General features: G+C 40.0%; 1 protein-coding gene across 1 annotated transcript in view; it reads right to left on the bottom strand.

Moving 5' to 3' along the window:
• Positions 1-19,619, bottom strand: part of LOC115109622 (spondin-1-like) — a 132,548-nt gene that overhangs the window by 13,872 nt on the left and 99,057 nt on the right. The window contains exons 7-8 of the mRNA XM_029634772.2: positions 6,374-6,438; positions 4,418-4,619 (exon numbers count right to left, since the gene is read on the bottom strand). Of these exons, the coding sequence (XP_029490632.1) occupies positions 4,418-4,619; positions 6,374-6,438 (267 nt within the window). The remainder of the gene's footprint in view (positions 1-4,417; positions 4,620-6,373; positions 6,439-19,619) is intronic.

Here is a 19,619-nt window from a genome sequence, read left to right on the forward strand (position 1 = left end):
GGCAACATCATGTCGTGGGGGTGCTTTGCTGCAGGAGGGACTGGTGCACTTCACAAAATAGATGGCATCATGAAGTAGGAAAATTGTGGATATATTGAAGCAACATCACAAGACATCAGTTAGGAAGTTAAAGCTTGGTAACAAATGGGTCTTCCAAATGGACAACGACCTCAAGCATACTTCCAACGTTGTAGCAAAATGACTTAAGGACAACAGAGTCAAGGTATTGGAGTGGCCATCACAAAGCCCTGACCTCAATCCTTTGGAAAATTAGTGGGCAGAACTGAAAAAGAGTGTGCGAGCAAGGAGGCCTACAAACTTGACTCAGTTACACCAGCTCTGCCAGGAGGAATGGGCCACAATTCACCCCATTTATTGTGGGAAGCTTGTGGAAGGCTACCCGACACATTTGACCCAAGTTAAACAATTTAAAGGCAATGCTACCAAATACTAATTGAGTGCATGTAAACTTCTGACCCACTGGGAATGTGATGAAAGAAATAAAAGCTGAAATAAATCATTCTCTCTAGTATTATTCTGATATTTCAAATTCTTAAAATAAAGTGATGATCCTAATTGACCTAAGACAGGGAATTTTTACTAGGATTAAAAGTGGGGAATTGTGAGAAACTGAGTTTAAATGTATTTGGCTAAGGTGTAAGTAAACTTCCGACTTCAACTGTGTGTGTGTGTGTGTGTGTGTATATATATATATATATATATATATATATATATATATAGATACAGTTGAATTCGGAAGTTTACATACACCTTGGCCAAATACATTTAAACTCAGTTATATACACACACAGACAGTACCAGTCAAACGTTTGGACATCTACTCATTCAAGGTCTTTTCTTTATTTTTACTATCTATCTATATATATATATATCTCTCTCTATATCTATATATATATATATATATATATACACACACATACTAATAACACTGTAAAATGTTGAAAACTGTGATCACGCCCTTTTAGTGTAAGAGCTGTTTGAAAAGACAGCCTGAAAGTTCTGCCTGTTTTGGTTTGATGGAGTTTTGGTCTTCCATGGTGACATCACCTAGCAGTAAATTAGTTAAGAACAATAAGAAAGAGTTTCAAACCTCTCTGCAAATAACAGCACATTTTCAGTTTTCCACTCCCCACTTGGACCACTCCCAGACAGTCAAATTCTTGCTTGAGAAATTGCCTTTTTGTAACGGCCGTTGGTGGAAGAAGGTGAGGACCAAAGCATAAGGTGGTACGTGTTCGTCATTTTAATGGTAAAGCTGAACACTATACAACAAGCAACAAAAGAACAACCGAAACAGCTACCTGAGGTACAAAACACACTAAACAGAAATGAACTACCCACACCACACAGGTGGGAAAAGGCTACCTAAGTATGGTTCTCACTACAACGATAGACAGCTGCCTCTGATTGAGAACCACACCCGGCCAAACACAGAAATCCAAAACATAGAAAATGAACATAGAATGCCCACCCTAGTCGCACCCTGGCCTAACCAAAATATAGAATAAAAGCCTATCTATGGCTAGGGCGTAACACTTTTCCTAAGAAGCTATTTTTGTTTATTTGTTTACCATTTTAAGGTACTTCATTGTTACCCAGCAATGATTTGATATTGAGATAAAAAACGGCTTTATTGGACTTTTAAAACCTCTTAAGGTATAGGGGGCAGCATTTTCACTTTTGGATAAATAGCGTGCCCAATTTCAACTTCCTGCTACTCATTCCAGGAATATAAGATATGCCTATTATTAGTAGATGTGGATAGAAAACACTCTGAAGTTTCTAAAACTGTTTGAATCATGTCTGTGAGTATAAGAGAACTTATGTAGCAGGCAAAACCCCAAGGACTAACTGTTCAGATTATTTTTTGCCTCTGACTGTTCCCTGAGTTGTCTTTGCCAAGGGATATTTTTTAGGAACCGGTTTTCAGTTCCTACCGCTTCCACTGGATGTCACCAGTCATTGGAATTTGGTTGAGGTTATTCATTTGTGCAATGAAGAAGAAGCACATCCTGGAACAACGTTACACTATTGAGAGTTGCGCAAGACGTAAGAAGGAGAATGGTTTGTTTACTTCCTGTATTGAACACAGATAGCTCCGTCTACAATTTGATAGATTATTAACGTTTAAAAATAAGTTGTATTAGAAAAGTAGTTTGAAATATTTTGGCAAAGTTTATAGGTAACTTTTGAAATGTTTTGTAGTGACGTTGCGTTTTTTGGCAGCTGTTTTTTTCTGGATCAAACGCGTCAAATAAATGGACATTTGGATATATATGGACGGAATTAATCGAACAAAAGGACCAATTGTCATGTTTGTGGGACATATTGGAGTGCCAACAAAAGAAGCTCGTCAAAGGTAAGGCATGATTTATATTTTATTTCAGAGTTTTGTGTAGCGCCTGCAGGGTTGAAATATGCTACTCTCTTTGTTGACGTTGTGCTATCAGATAATAGCTTCTTATGCTTTCGCCGAAAAGCTTTTTAAAATCTGCCATGTTGGCTGGATTCACAACGAGTGTAGCTTTAATTGAGTATCTTACATGTGTGATTTAATGAAAGTTAGATTTGTATATCATTATTTGAATTTGCCTCGCTGCATTTTCCCTGTTTTTTCCCCAAGTGGGACGCAACCGTCCCCTATACCATAAGAAGTGTAACACATCTCAGTCTTAAAATGCCTGAAATATCTACTTTGTATACTAGTTGAGCACACCTAAGATGTAAATGCAGAATCAATAGTAAACTTTGCAATAAAAGCCCAACATTTGGTACAGAGGTAGATGTACATTATGTACCCAGAAAATATATAGATGTGGATCCACCCCAGATTTGGCCTCTGGGGGGCGTGGCAGCCCCGATAACTCAAAAATATCTAAAAAAAATGTAAATACATATTTAGGTTCTAGTCAATGTCTACACCAAGTCGAGAGTCGCATCTTTTAGATGAAATTTGAACTAGAGCTAAATGTCTGATGTCACCGGCACCCATATCACCTAAATGGGCCTTATCTGTGGCCATTTTAGGTCATACCGGTATGTCAGACTAGCTCAATCGTCAAATTATCAGCCTCTGAGTATCACAGAAACACAACACTTTGAATAACAGACAAATGTTCATAACAAGTGGCTATGGGTGAGATGTATCAACATATAATTTCTAAACATTTATAAAACGGTGTATTTTGAATATGGGGTATTTAAAGAATTTACTTGTGTTACAAAAGGTTAATCAAATCAAAAAGGGTTACTGTTTGACTGAAAGTGTGTTTTTCCATCACATCCAAAAATGACCCCTATTGTTGCTATTAGGAGTTGAAATACTGTAAGTTGGTGCTTTTAGGGTGAAGTTGAATGCACTAACTATAAGTCGCTCTGGATAAGAGTGTCTGCTAAATGACTAAAATGTAATGTAATGTGTAGCATGGGCACAGGGAAGAGAGCTAGTGAAACAGTATCGGCACGGGGCTGAGAGCGAGCACCTCGTCATGTTCAGCTGCCATCTGTTAGGGGCTTCTGTGTTTGATCTTAATATGCATAATTGATCGGCTGTGTAATATTCCTTTTATGAGTGATTTATGACATTGTTTCCTGCTCGGTGCTTTGTGAATCACCTTTCATGCTGCCGTTCCAGAACAGTAACTTCAGTTGAAGAGAAAACTACAAAAGCTATTGAGTCCCTTTCTACTTTAACTCCAGGGAATCTAGTTTTAGTTCACTTTTGGCTGATATATTAATTGGTGCTGCAGCCAACATATGGAGCCAAAAACTAAATAACCAAATCACATCTGGGGTATGTGAATGCATGATTTGTCCGCTTTCTTTGCATAGAAAGTATAAAGGCTATTTACAGAGTGTGAATGATTATGCTGTGTGTGTGGGTATGCATTGAAGTCTGGATATACTGTATCTTCAGTGGCTTTTCTGGCCTATAGATGGCAGTGTCTCTCCTTTTATTTTCCCAGTATCTTTACAAGCCAGCAGAAAATTGACTATAAATTCCAGCGCAGGATTTGTTGGGTACATATTTACAGTGTAGCGACACAAGACTAGTCAGTGAGGCAGCCACTTGGGTAAATATGTCCGCCTCAATAAAACGACAACACAGTGGATGTGCTGTTTTATGTTTGCAGTGTGTTTTTCTCCGAATCTGTTTATGCGTTTTTCAGCCGAGGTTGGATGATTTGTATATTCATAAGTCATAAACAAAAAATAAAAAAGCAACGCTCCTGCACTATTAATGAAAGTAGATCAACAGCTTTCGTTCCAGATTCATGGCAAAATACAGAGGCCTGGTTACGAAAGTTAGAATGGCAGAAGTATTTTTACTAGATAACTGAAACCAGAGCCATTTACTACATATCGACCCCCATGTCTGGGGCCCCCAGGGCCTCACCTCGTAGGTGACCCCGTTGTCGGTGCCTGCGTCCCAAGGGATGAGGTCTTGGTCCAGCCTCTGGACCCAGCCACACTCCTTGGTGCAGAGGTCCTCTGCAGACAGCCCCACGTTCCAGTCAGGGCTGGGCCCCAGCATGCTCAGAAAGGACATGAGGTGACGCGTACGGTCCACTGAGAACTCAGCTGAGGGAGCTGCCCGCCTGAATAGACAAACAGATACAGACATGCATCGTATGCTCCTCAATGTGCAGATTGATCTGATTGATCAACACACAATGACACAATGTTAAAGACTGGTGAAGCCAGCTTGGTTTTCATTTTAATGCATCACATACCACACCAGTTATCTGCTTTAAGAGTTTAAATGAGCTACATACTGTCCAAACAAAAACATATAACACATTTCTGTCACACCCTGGCCTTAGTTATCTTTGTTTTCTTTATTATTTTGGTTAGGTCAGGCTGTGACATGGGGGATTTATGTGTGTTTTTGCTGGTCTAGGGGTTTGTATGTTTATGGGTTGTTTTCTAGTCTAGGTGTTTTTGTAAGTCTATGGTTGCCTAGATTGGTTCTCAACTAGAGGCAGGTGATTATCGTCGTCTCTGATTGGGAACCATATTTAGGCAGCCATGTTCTTTGGGTATTTTGTGGGTGATTGTTTCCTGTGTCTGTGTTTGTGCCACACGGGACTGTTTCGGTGTCAGTTCACTTTGTTATTTTGTATTTGTGTTCATGTTGAGTTTTCTTATTAAATAACATGGACACCTACAACGCTGCATATTGGTCCGATCCTTGCTACACCTTCTCTTCAGAGGAAGAGGAGGAAATCTGTCATGACAATTTCGTTCATAACAGCTCAACATATTAATAAATAATTACTTGTTTCTATTCAGAACTTAGAGAGAATAATGTATCACTAGAACACACTAAATTTTTTTTTTATGAAATAGATGTTACGTTGGAAATGTTAAGGCTGGTCAATGTGTGTGGAGGCAAATAGACAGTTTCTGTCCCAAATGGCCCCCTATTCCCTATATAGTGGACTACTTTTAACCAGAGCCCTATAGGCCCTGGTGAAAAGTAGTGCACTATATAGGGAATAGGGTGCTTTTTGGGACTCTGTGTTAATTGCCACAACACAAATTCTAAGAGGAGAATAACATCCAGTCACATCTGAATAGTTACTGATGTGTGAAGAGATACTTATATCATATTTCTCCTTGTCATGTTGAATAGGAGATAAACAACAAAACTCTGTACAATTCTATAACGTAACACAATGTGGGAGTGTAGTACTGCTCAATTAGATAGAACTGCAGTTCCTGTGAGATGGTATGTATGGAAGTATGGAAACAACAACCTACACTTCGCTGTGCCCTATTTAGAGAACGTATTCCACATGCACATCTCTTTAAACAATCTCCTTCCCTTTGAGACATCTATGTTGTTCTGATCCCCCTTTACCTAAAACAAATGTCTATGACTTCTCCAAACAGCCTCTTCTAAAGAGAGAAAATTGCCCGGCTTAATTGGTTGGCTGATGTTAAAATAGGTAAATGTAAACGTCTTAATATATTGGAACTGGAGGGAGTCAATTAACACTAATCACAGAAACACCCAGAGGAAACACATCTCTCATCAAAACAGGAGTCTTCCTTTTGCAAACAAAATACCTCATGAAAAATGTACACAATCATTAATGAATTTAAAGAAAACACCCGCAGGCCAGGCAGGTAGCTATTGAATTAATTATTGGTGATTATCTCCTCCTTAGCCTGTTTTCTGATTAAGTTTTTTAAAAATATGAGAAATTCTGTTTTCATCTAAATTCTCAATTCACCTAGATTATCAAATGATAATCTCTACAAGTAATTTCACCGTTTTAAAACAGACAATTAACATTTTAAAACCTGTGAAAAGTGAGGGTACTCTTGTACATCACAGTGCACTCACACATTCAGGGGCTGCCATGCTGGCCACTGCGCCTTGGTTTTTATCACAGTCAGAACTTCATCACCCTGTGGATGACAAACACAGAGAGAGAAAGATACATTAGTTTGGTCAAATTAGAGAACTGCATGGAGAATACAGAAAGATACCCAATAGGGTTAATTCCTCTCTTTCTTATGAAATCTAAAACACTTTCTAATGTTGAGAGCTGTGAAAGTAGGCATCTTGGGACCAGATGTGTCTGTTATTTTATAATAGCTGTTTTTTTCCACAAGAGGATTCCTCTTGTGAATCACACACAGTAGCTCAGCTGAGCTGGCCAGCCTGGGGGAGCAGGGTGTTAACATAGCAGCATTGTCACCTGCTGCTGAAAAATTAAAGGCCCAGTAGCAAACAGCCTTTTGATGAAAAACTAAGCAGGGGTTGTTGCTGCTCTGTGAGACAGTGTGGTGTCTGAAATCAAACAAAGGAAAAACAGGGTGGTAGAGATCTGTGGTGTTACATGTAGCCTATTATTGTGTTTTCACACACGCAGCAACGCTCAGTCTCTTTTTGGGACGCGCCCCGCTTGCTTGCATACAAATAAAAAAAATATATGGTTGACTGATGGTTCCGCAATACCCTGAAAGCCTCCTTCTCTTTGTGGATTTCTATAGAAAACATGTCATTTTGAGAAAAGAGAGATTGACAAAATTGATATTGGCTACAGGGTCTCTTTGTAGCTTTTTTTTGAGACTATCAACAGTAGCCAGCATATTGCTTTTACCTTCACTATTGAAGGTTTACTTTTGTAAATCACTTTCCCGAAAATAAATAAGCTCAACGAGCAGACTGATGGGAACACCACAGGCTATCGTTTGTCACACACCCTACACATATTTGTAAGCTTCAATCTTGTTTTAAAAAGTAAATGAGCCAATCTAGTTCAACAGTGATTGAACCGAATGGTAGCCGAGCGAGGGCTTCGGAGCTAGCAGACGTGTGGCATGGCAGCGGATCGATACTGAGTTTCCTGAAGTCCCACACAGAGATGGAATTCATGTCGGAAGACCGGGCGAGGAAGATGACTGATGGCGAGAAGAAGTGAGACAGAAAAAAGGGTGCGAGGTGCAAACCCAAACCGGCTGTGAAATACAAGCACAAATATCATACCCCTAAGACATAGTAACCTCTCACCATTACAATAACAAGGAAGGTTATTTTTAGTATTTTTTTTGGGGGTGGGTATGATATTTGTGAGTCTGTAACTTTCTTACTCATTATTACTCACAATTCATTCAAGGTTATCTGTAATCATGGGAGCATCCACATTAATGAAGAAGTTTTAGAAACATATTCTATTATTATTTAGAATAAAAGTGACTCCAAAATGACACAATACATGATTTACCATTAATTTCTATTGGGCACAAAGTAATCTGAAAGCAGCAAATGCATCCAACAAGTTTGTAGAGTTATAAGCTTGATGTAATCATTATGTGCTAGGAATAAGTGTCACGCCCTGGCCATAGAGAGGGTTTTATTCTCTATTTTGGTTAGGCCAGGGTGTGACTAGGGTGGGTATTCTAGTTTCTTTAGTTCTATGTTTTCTATTTCTTTGTATTTGGCCGGGTGTGGTTCTCAATCAGAGGCAGCTGTCTACCGTTGTCTCGGATTGAGAATCATACTTAGGCAGCTTTTTCCCAACTGTGTTTTGTGGGTAGTTGTTTTCTGCTTTGTGTCTGCACCTGACAGAACTGTTTCGTTTTGTTCTACTTCGTGATTTTGTTTCAGTGTTCAGTTTGATTAAATATCATGAACGCTTACCACGTTGCACTTTGGTCCACTCCTTCTTCATGCAACGACGAACGTTACAATAAGGGACCAAATACTAAACTTTTCACTACATTAAAGTGAATTTGTCCCAATACTTTTGGTTCCCTAAAATGGGGCGACCACGAACAAAAGGTGCTGTAATTTCTAAACGGTCCATGCGATATCAATGAAAATACTCTCAAATAAAGCGAACAGTCTGCACTTTAACCTCATCGTCATTGTATCATTTCAAATCCAAATTGCTGTTATACAGAGCCAAAACAACAAAAAAGGAGTCACTGTCCCAATACTTTGAGCTGACTGTAATTGGCAGCCATTTGATTTGATTTGATTAAATAAATATTTGTTTTGTTTTCAGATTATCCTTCCGGCCTCCCACTGGCTTTTCACAGCCAGGCCTATTTATCAAATCTGTTTGGATTTAACTTCGGTCGATATCATGAACAATGTTTCCATTGAGAGTTGGCTAGGCCAGACATGTCCAGAAGCCACTCCTGCGTTGTCTTGACTGTGTGTTTAGGATCGTTGTCCTGTTGGATTGAGTTCCAGTCTGATGTCCTGAGTGCTCTGGAGCAGGTTTTCATCAAGGATCTCTCTGTATTTTGCTCTGTTCAACTTTGCCTTGATCCTGACTAGTTTCCCAGTCCCTGCCACTGAAAAACATCCCCACAGCATGATGCTGCCACCACCATGCTTCACGATAGGGACGGTGCCAGGTTTCCTCCAGACGTGACGCTTGGCATTCAGGCCAAAGAGTTCAATCTTGGTTCAATCAACTCCAAGCAGGCTGTCATGTGCCTTTATTGAGGAGTGGCTTCCGCTTCCGCCGTGCTGCAGAGATGGTTGTCCTTCTGGAAGGTTCTCCCATCTCCACAGAGAAACTCTAGAGCTGTGTCAGAGTGACCCTCGTGTTCTTGGTCACCTCCCTGACCAAGGCCCTTCTCCCCCGATTGCTTACTTTGGCCGGGCAGCCAGCTCTAGGAAGAGTCTTGGTGGTTCCAAATCTTTTCCATTTAAGAATGATGGAGACCACTGTGTTCATGCGGACCTTCAATGCTGCAGAAATGTTTCGGTACCCTTCCCCAGATCTGTGCCTCAACACAATCCTGTCTCAGAGCTCTACGGACAATTCCTTTGACCTCATGGCTTGTTTTCTTGCTCTGACATGCACTGTCAACTGTGGGGCCTTTATATAGACGGGTATGTGCCTTTACAAATCATGTTAAATCAATTGAATTTACCACAGATCAATCAAGCTGTAGTAACATCTCAAGGATGATCAATGGAAACACCGGAGCTCAATTTTGAGTCTCATGGCAAAATAGTCTAAATACTTACACTACCAGTCAAAAGTTTTAGAACACCTACTCATTCAAGAGTTTTTCTTAATTTTTACTATTTTCTACATTGTAGAATAATAGGAAGACATCAAAACTATGAAACAACACATATGGAATCATGTAGTAACCAACCAATCAAAATATATTTTATATTTGAGACTCTTAAAATAGCCACTCTTTGCCTTGATGACAGCTTTGCAAACTCTTGGCATTCTCTCAACCAGCTTCACCTGGAATGCTTTTTCAACAGTCTTGAAGGAGTTCCCACATATGCTGAGCACTTGTTAGCTGCTTTTCCTTCACTCTGCGGTCCGACTCAAACCCTCTCAATTTGGTTGAGGTCGGGGGATTGGGGAGGCCAGGTCATCTGATGCAGCACTCCATCACTCTCCTTCTTGGTAAAATAGTGACACAGCGTGTCACCATTTTTAGAGAAAGCTAAACAGTAGCTAGTTTTCTTTAACATACTTTGTTTTTGTAGTAAGTAGCCTACCTAAAGTTTCTCTGATAAATATCTTAGCCTTTGTCTTCACTTGTATCTTCACTCTTACCTCCCCAGAATCAAGGCACTCATTTCTTTTACCTTAACAAGTTTATATTTGAATTATTTGTCATGTTGACCCTAGGCTGACCTCATGTGATGCCGTGTCCAGCCTCTTGAATCCCCTAAATGGCCCGTCTGTTTGTCTATATCCAGCTACAGAGAAGTCTGGGCCATAATTGATTTGATTTCAGTGAGGTGCCAGTCACTCCCGCAAGCGGAGAGGAACTGAGAGGCAGGGCCATGAGCCCCCATAACCACACTGCTCTCCCCCATCACATCATGCTCAGAGGCAGGCAGGCAGAGCAGCTCCCTTGACTCAGCCGTCTTGCCAGCGTGTGGCACTCCGAGGACCCAACGTACCCAGCATACTTCTGCCTCTGCCATTGCCGCTCCCATCTGATGCCCGAGCACAATCAAAACCTAGTGACTTTGCCAAGGGATCTGTTGCACGGCAGCGGGAGAAATATTGTCAAATTGTAATAATGTTAAATGAGCTGGGAGCCTCTGGGAGAGTGTGTAATAAAGAATAAACGCTGTCATATTGGAGTTTAAAAGCAATTCTGGGTGCCTGTCTGGAGAATGAGACTAGGCTCTGGGAGATGATGGTGTGGTCTTCTGTTGTGCTGCAATCGTGCAGTTCGGAGGGTGTATTATACAATCATTACAGGAAACAATTACCCACATAACCTTGTGGCGGACCTTTTTAATCTCTTAGTTCAAACAGTGTGGAATGAAGTACACTATATACTGTGCATGGTGCAGACAACAAAGCACATTATTAGATATCAATGTATGTATAAAGTAGGCCTACTATTTTAAATAAGGCAAATTAACTTCTGTTATATAATGTACTGTACAGTGCCCTCAAAGTATTCACACACCTTGACTTTTTCTACATTTTGTTGTGTTACAGACAACATTTAAAAAGGATTCAATTGAGGTTTTGTGTCACTGGCATACATACACACAAAACCCCATAATGTCAAAGTGGAATAATGTTTTTCGGGATTTTAACAAATTAATAAAAATGTTAAAGTTGAAATGTCTTGAATCAATAAATATTCAACCCCTTTGTTATAACAAGCCTAATAAGTTCAGGAGTAAAAATGTGATGTTTTCAGGAAGCTAGGCATACGTCCCACGTCATTACTTTACAGGAGACGCATTTGAACTCAGTTATACATTCTTTTTAATCAAAATGAGTTTTTTGGGGCAAAATGCCTTCTGGAACATGTGAACGTTCATGTGCCCTAATAACACACTTGTATACCATCTGTAAATGCGAATAAAATGTTAAATTAGGAGCCTACCTGGTTTAGCCACGGAAAAAGGCAGGAACTTTCCCAATAGCCATGATTGTCTGAAATAATGGATGGGATGGACATGTCGAGAGACGAGTTCGGATTGGTCTTCCATGTAGAATGCTTCTGTTTATAACATGAGCTGCTCAGTATGTGTAGATAATCCTTGCTACCGTGGAGTTCTTTAACATATGGAGAACTGCAAAAATGTTGCTACTACTCTCAACATTGCTGCCCTGAATTTAAGAGGCGCTATCGATGAAGACCAGCAGGGAAAAGTTGTGATGAACTACTTTCTGGAGGACGATCGTCCCATGCTGACTCTCTCTGACTCTGAAAATGAATCAGACGATGAGGAAATCCCTGTTTTAGTTCAACACTTTTTAATTGAACCAGACAGTGATGGGAAAGAAACGGCAATCAACAGTGTTGTTGTCACGGAAGATGTTGACCGAGTTTTGAAATCAGTGCAATGCCCGATGGAAGCAGAGTATGCTTGCAAATGTGGAAGGAGTCAAAAAGACACCACAGAAAGCTGTTGTTTAAAACACCTGTGTCCGGATTACATCTTCAAACTAAGGGCAAACATGGCATCCATGAAAGAGAGAGGAGAAGTGTTCATCCATGTACATAGGTAAGAGTCTAGCTACATTTTCAGATATTATATGTTTCTACTTTTGTCCGAAAGTAATTTCATTGCAAGTTAAAGAGTACTGTTAGCTAGCTATACAACATTAGCTGGCTTGCTCGCTAGCTAATGTTACGTGCATGATCTGTGTAGTAATATTATTCGTATCTCAGAAATCTGTTTGCATTGCTAGTTATAGTAATGTTAGCTAGCTAGCTAACATTGAGCCTAAACTATATTACCAAAAGTATGTGTACACCTGCTCGTCAAACATCTCATTCCAAAATCATGGCATTAATATGGAGTTGGTCCCCCTTTTGCTGCTATAACAGCATCTACCTTTCTGAGAAGTCTTTCCAGTAGAAGTTGGAAAATTGCTGCAGGGACTTGTTTCCATTCAGCCATGAGCATTAGCATTACCGTCTCTGGTAAACACACACTATATCAAATAAAACTAACGTTTATTTGTCAAATGCACAGGATACAGAAAGTGTAAACGATACAGTGAAATGATTACTTGCATAGTGGAGTCGTTTGTTTAGACATGTAGCTAGCTAGCTAAACAATTAACCATAATCCCAACTCATACCGAATCTGCAGGTAACTCAATTTATCCAACTAGCTAGTTAACATTAGGCTCTAACTAGAATTGCAAAATCTATTTCTGAGATATGAATAGTATTTTTACATAGATCATACATGTAATGTTAGCTAGCTAGCTAACAGTATGCTTTAACTTGCAATGAAAACAACTTTGACAAAATGAGAAATATATAATATCTGAAAATGTAGCTAGCTAGACCCTCTTACCTGTATACATGGATTAACGCTTCTCCCTCCCTGTCACGGATGCTATGGTTGCCCTTATTCTGAAGATGTACACTGGAGACAGGTGTTCTCTTTTCGACTCCCTCCGTATAATATTTGCAATCAAACGAGATAATTTTCTCCATATCCTTACCTATCGAACTCTGCTTCTACCGGGCATTCCACTTTTTCCACTGAGGGGCGGCAGGTAGCCTAGTGGTTAGAGCATTGGGCCAGTAACTGAAAGGTTGCAAGATTGAATCCCTGAGCTGACAAGGTATAAATGTGTCGTTCTGCCCCTGAACAAGGCAGTTAACCCACTGTTCCTAAGGTGTCATTGTAAATAATATTTTTTTCTTAATTAACTGACTTGCCTAGTTAAAAAAGGTTACCATTTTTTAAAACTTATTTGTTCCAGTTCGAGATATCTTTAAAAAAAAAAGCCACGTTTAGAAAGGATTACCTACACAGACTGAGCAGCTTGTGCAATAGACAGAAGCTTGCTACATGGCAGACCAATCAGAACTCATCTCTCGGGCATGTCCAGCACATCCATTATCCCAGCCAATCATGGCTAGCGGGAAGGTTACTGTCTTCTTTCGTGGCTAAACCAATTAGGCTCGTAATTGTATTGTTTTATTCATATTTACAGATGGCACACGAGTTTGTTCCAGAAGGCATTCTTGCCAGAAAATTAATTTGGATTGTTTTTAAATTATGATGAAATGCCTCTCCTGTGAAGTAGTGAAGTGCGAAATATGCCTAGTTACCTGAAACGAGTCACAAATGTGGAATAAAGTCAAGGGGTATGAATACTTTCTGAAGGCACTGTATAAGAGAAATAAGCCTTATGCATTTGCATGAATATAGCCTTCATATGAGAACTAATCCTACCTTCTAATAGTTCAATCCTTTACATCCTGACGTTCAAACAATGTTTATTTCAATGCAAATCATGGTAGATACTTGTTTAGAATTTTTTATAACTTTAATCCTTAAATTATACTTTGGCAAAAGGTCATTGTTCTTAATTGATCAAACTTTCTACCGATCCCGTGTCCTGCCTATTTCATTATAGACAGATTACCAGTGTACTATACCTCCCGTTGATAGAGGTTGCTTGATTTCACACAAATTAACAAGATATGTATGTAACATTACAGTATCTGAGCTGGTTGAAAAGCATTACTTATCACTGACTTTCCAAGTTAGGTTAAAAAGTATCTCCTGTTACGTGGAATAAAAAAAGAAAAAAAAGAACTGATACTACATTGAATATAGATTTCTTTGATATCAACAATGACATTCATCTGTGTCTCTCATCTACAGTGCTTGGCATCATTTACACATTACTACTGTGCTGTAAGTCAAATGAGGGAGTGCAAATGGGAACACGGGGGAGTGCATGGGAGCACTTAACCAGGTTAAATGACATTGACTAAATAAGGTACAGCAAGTCAGGAACTATATATTTACATTAAACATCCTAGTCAGTTAGCAGACACTCTTATCCAGAGCAATTAGCGTTAAGTGTCTTGCTCAAGGGCACAGACAGACTCTTCACCTAGTCGCCTCGGGGATTCGAGCCAGCAATCTTTTGGTTACTGGCCCAAAGCTCTTAACCGCTATGCTACCTGCCACCCTTTATAAATTAAATCAATATGACATACATGATTCCAGACTCCCTGAGCCAGTAGCGGAGCCCAACATTTGTTGGTGGGAACTGCTAACTTCCTGCAATTCTACACATTTTGCTATAAGGGCAGAGAGGAACATTTGCAGTTTCATAGCTAATCTCATGCTATTGAGCACATATTGACATGAGGCTAATTAAAGATAAAATAAAGATGTGTTGACTGTGATAAAGGCACTGGATTATGAACGGTCTTGTTTGCGAAATGAACAAATGCAGTAGGCAGCAGTATGGTCCATATAACCGTAGGAACACAGGGACATTTGCCTCAATGCGGTCATATTTGTGGCTCGCTGGGTATGTGGCTTTCATTTAGTTATTTTTGGCCACCCATCCCATGAGAGTGAATTGTCATTCCAGTTCATCTGAATGTCATTCCAGTGCACTGCTTGCTATGCATTCTATCTGATGGTGTTTGCATGTTTAGGTAAAAATACATAATTATTGGGTGTGCCTTGCTCCCCAGTGGGTGGGTCTGGATATTGTGTGATGTATTTTCAATTCATTGTGGAATTATCTCTTATAGGATGTACGCGATTTTACGTAATCCCTGGGATGCAGGATATTCAGACTATGTGCCTGTACTTGCATGCGTGTGGGTTGTCTTTAATGTATTTTTGTATTTCAAAAATAGGGAAATGGGACTATTACATAACATTGGTTTATGTTGTTATGGTTTTTCATTTAAGACTGAGTGCAAGGTTAGTTCTTAAGCATAAACATCATTTTGACTGTAATCTGTCTTCTGTCTGACCTAGACTGCTAACTGTGACCAGCTTTTCTCCATTTAATTTCATGTTTGATAATAAGTACATCTCAATGCCTCTCACCGGTCTCTGTGGAAAAATCATATGTGGAAAAGATGTCATGATCAAACAGTCTGCTGCCATTTTGTGATTTGCCTCGTCAATTGGGCAGGTCTCTAATAGTTTTGGAGGCTAGCACTCATACACATGCAGCTCTGTAGTGTATTTTATTAATCAATGTCTCACAACATGAGACAGGAGCCATATGACCAACAAGACTTGTCTTTCTTTCTCTGCCTCAGGCCTGGAAAAATACTGTGTGATTTAAATATTGCCTTTTAATAACATCACTGCGGCAACAGCAAAAGCATCTAGCGTAAGTTTACTCCGGCTCATCAGATAAGGGTAATTTGTCATGTTTGGGTGCTGGAGGATGTTTTCTGCGGCGCCAAAGTGATAAATCATCCATAATTCAGAATTTATGTTAGATATTACTTGACAAGAGATTACATTAGTCAAACATAAATCACAGACTGTTTAATCATGTCATGGTATAGGCTCTGTTTTGTCAACCAGGGGAATACATTTGTAACAGCAGGTCAGCAGGTAAAAGGACATCATGGTATAATGTTGTCTGAGGCTACTCAAGCCATAGTAGATACTGTACACCAGTGATGCCTGAGGCTAGCCAAAGCTACACACATTGTAAATAATATCAGTGCCTGTCTAATGAAAAAATAACTCAATCAATCATGAGATTTACATTGTGCATGTTACGTCAAAACTCCAGCGCATTCAACCATTACAAACATTCTCACCTCACCTCCAAACTACATTCCAAACTAAATAATATCCTTTAACAAAGCTAGTCGTGGATACTGAGCGTTGTTGATGTGACTAAAGGAAAAAACACATTTCTGTGACACTCTAAATTAGTTGGACTTAAACTATATATACAAAAGTATGTGGCCACTTCTTCAAATGAGTGGATTCGGGCCATTTCAGCCACACCTGTTGCTGACAGGTCTATAAAATCACGTGCACAGCCTCGCAATCTCCATAGACAAACATTGGCAGTAGAATTGCCTTACTGAAGGGTTCAGCAACTTTCAATATGGCTCTGTCATAGGATGCCACCTATCCAACAAGTCAGTTCGTCAAATTTCTGCCCTGCTAGAGCTGCCCCGGTCAACTGTAAGTGCTGTTAATGTGAAGTGGAAACATCTAGGAGCCACAACAACTCAGCCGCGAAGTGGTAGGCCACACAAACTCACAGAACGTGACTGCCAAGTGCTGAAGCGCGTAAAAATAATCTGTCCTCGGTTGCAACACTCACTACCGAGTTCCAAACTGCCTCTGGAAGCAACGTCAGCATAAGAACAGTTTGTCGGGAGTTTTATGAAATGGGTTTCCATGGTCGAGCAGCCGAACACAATCCTAAGATCAATGCTCAATGACAATTGCCGGCTGGAGTGGTGTAAAGCTCCCCACCAATGGACTCTAGAGCAGTGGAAATGCGTTCTCTGGATTGATCAGTTACACTTCACCATCTGGCAGTCCGACGGACAAATATGGGTTTACCAGATGCCAGGAAAACGCTACCTGCCCCAAAGCATAGTTCCAACTGTAAAGTTTGGTGGAGGAGGAATAATGTTCTGGGCTGTTTTTCATGGTTCGGGCTAGGCCCCTTAGTTCCAGTGAAGGGAAATCTTAACGCTACAGCATTACAATGACATTCTAGACAATTTTGTGCTTCCAACTTTGTGGCAACAGTGTGGGGAAGGTTCTTTCCTGTTTCAGCATGACAATGCCCATGTGCACAAAGTGAGGTCCATACAGAAAATGGTTTTGTCGAGGTCGGAGCCCTGACCTCAACCCCATCAAACACTTTTGGGATGAATTGGAATGCCGACTGCTAGCCAGGCCTAATTGCCCAACATTAGTTCCCGACCATACTAATGCTCTTGTGGCTGAATGGAAGCAAGTCCCCACAGCAAGGTTCCAACATCTAGTGGAAAGTCTTCCCAGAAGAGTGGAAGTTATTTTAGCTGCAAAGGGTGGATCAACTCCATAATAATGTCCATGATTTTGGAATGAGACATTAGACGAGCAAAAAGTGTCCACATACTTTTGCCCATGTAGTGTATGTCTAAGTAGCACAAAGCGGCTATACAGATGGTTAAAGCCCTCTTGCAAAAACATACTTTATTGTAAACCTACAGAAATACGAGCTACCAGATCTGGTCTCAGAGATGGCTAACTCCAGAGATCCCTTCGCTCTCTACTGAGTTAGATAGATCTGTGTTTAATTTCTTTGCACCTTACTTGTGGAATGATCTCCAGTAATCTCTAACATTTTATATTTTGGTGCCACTCGGGCAGTTCAGACAGCTGGTTGATAACCTTTTTACTGAGGAATGTGTTTTTATTTCCATTATTGTGTTTTATAAGTTACTGTTGTTGAATTACTTATATTGCATGTTTTATTGCTTTGGAATTGTAAATATTGTGAATTTGTATGATTGTGTGCAGGGCTCCCTCGTAAAAGAGGATTTCATAAGATTTCCCTGTTTAAATAAAGTTTTTAATTGACACTTAAAGACAAGCTTTATGTCTTTCTGTCTGTCTATCCTGCTTCGTTACATGGTATTTCTCTAGACAATGTTTAGACCGACGCATGAATTGTTCTGTTGTCAGTGTCCTGTTGTCATCAGACCAGCATTAATTAGTTTAGGCTATGACTCAATTTAATTAACCCAGCCAAAATGAAATAATATTGCAGATACGGTATCATAGTGCTTTGACGTGAGACATGACTGAAAACACATTTGTGCATAATGATGAGAAGAAAGTTTGCAGAAGAAAGACACTTAAGATGTTTGGTTTCTTAAAACTTTGACATTTTTTCAACATACCTCCAACAATTTAACATGAAGATGAATAGAAGTACACAAACGGTGTCCCCACATTTGTCTTTAAAGTTGTAAACATTTCAAAGTCTGTTTTCAAAGCTTTTTTCCGACTCTGACATGGACATTTCAAACTTTTTTTTCGGGTGTAATTTTGCCCGGTTTGGTTGGGGTAGGCTGTCATTGTAAATAAGAATTATTCTTAATTAACTGACTTACCTAGTTAAATAAAGGTAAAATTTAACAGTGAGGAGGCTGACAATGAAGATAGTTCTTGTTGCCCAGCGTTACACGTTTATTAGCAAACGTGTCAAATAGCCGGCTGCTGTGCAATGTGTACAAACAAAAATAGCAAACAGGCCATTATTCAAAGACAATCTGAATCAAGATAAGTAGAACTCTATCAAAGAAAAAAACATGCTTCAAATATAACTGTAACCGGCAACATGCCAACCTGTTCCCCGTCCTGTCTGACAAACAAGGTTTAGGGTTTAAATACCACTAACCATAATGCATCAGCCAATAGGAATAACATTAACAATGCATGACCGAGGTGAGCAGGATGATAATGCATGGTGTTACATCAGGATGCCACAAAGTCGGGAGAAGAAGAATATTGGGACAGGTACACAGAAAGGTGGATTTCTGAGGAGGAATGGAAGGGGAAAAAAAGAAGAAGAGGTCGAAGAGAATGAGGAAAGCAGAGGTTGGATTTTGAATTTGAGGAAGATGGTGATAAAAATTCAGATGGTGTGTCGAAGAAGAGTGCAAACAAAGTGTGCCGTGTGCCAGACCGAATTCTGGAGGTGAAATGGAAGTGAATGAGGGTGAGTTAAGTGAGGTGGAAGGTGCGATGAAGAGCTCCGGACCCCACCCTGGCACCGATGAACATGATAAAGAATGATAAAGAATCTGATTAAGAATCTGGTAGTAGGAGTGATATTTTTTAAGAAAATGGATCCTTGCCTTTTGGCAGTTCCATTTGTGGTTTCAGGTTGGGTGGGAAAGGAGTTGGGTGCAGTTGAAATCAGTGAAGGTAACCTGTAGAGGACTTGTGATATTTGTTTGTTTTTCTGCTGACCAGAGGGAGCGGGCACTCCGTGTCACGCAACTTGGGGTCACATCTGTTTCTTGCTTTGCTCTTTGGAACAGGGCAACATTGAAAGGAGTGATTTATGGGATAGCTTAAAGGGCGGATTTGGAGCAATTGAAGTTAAAGATTCCTGGTGTTTTTGATTCATGTCGTTTTGATGCGACGCAAACCCAGTGGTGAGCGTGGTGAAACAAAGCAGTCCTTTTGTCAGTCCTTTTGAGTTTTGAGTCTTGACCCGACAAGGTCATGTTAGGATGTATGAGTTATCCTCTTAGAACTTTTGTGCCCAATCCAATCCACTGCACTGTTGCAATGTTTATGTTCATGTCGCAGCACTTTGTAGGAGTGAGATTCCAAAATGTGGGAAGTGTGC

The sequence above is a fragment of the Oncorhynchus nerka genome, linkage group LG25 (assembly GCF_034236695.1).
Source record: "Oncorhynchus nerka isolate Pitt River linkage group LG25, Oner_Uvic_2.0, whole genome shotgun sequence".
NCBI classification, from domain to species: domain Eukaryota; kingdom Metazoa; phylum Chordata; class Actinopteri; order Salmoniformes; family Salmonidae; genus Oncorhynchus; species Oncorhynchus nerka.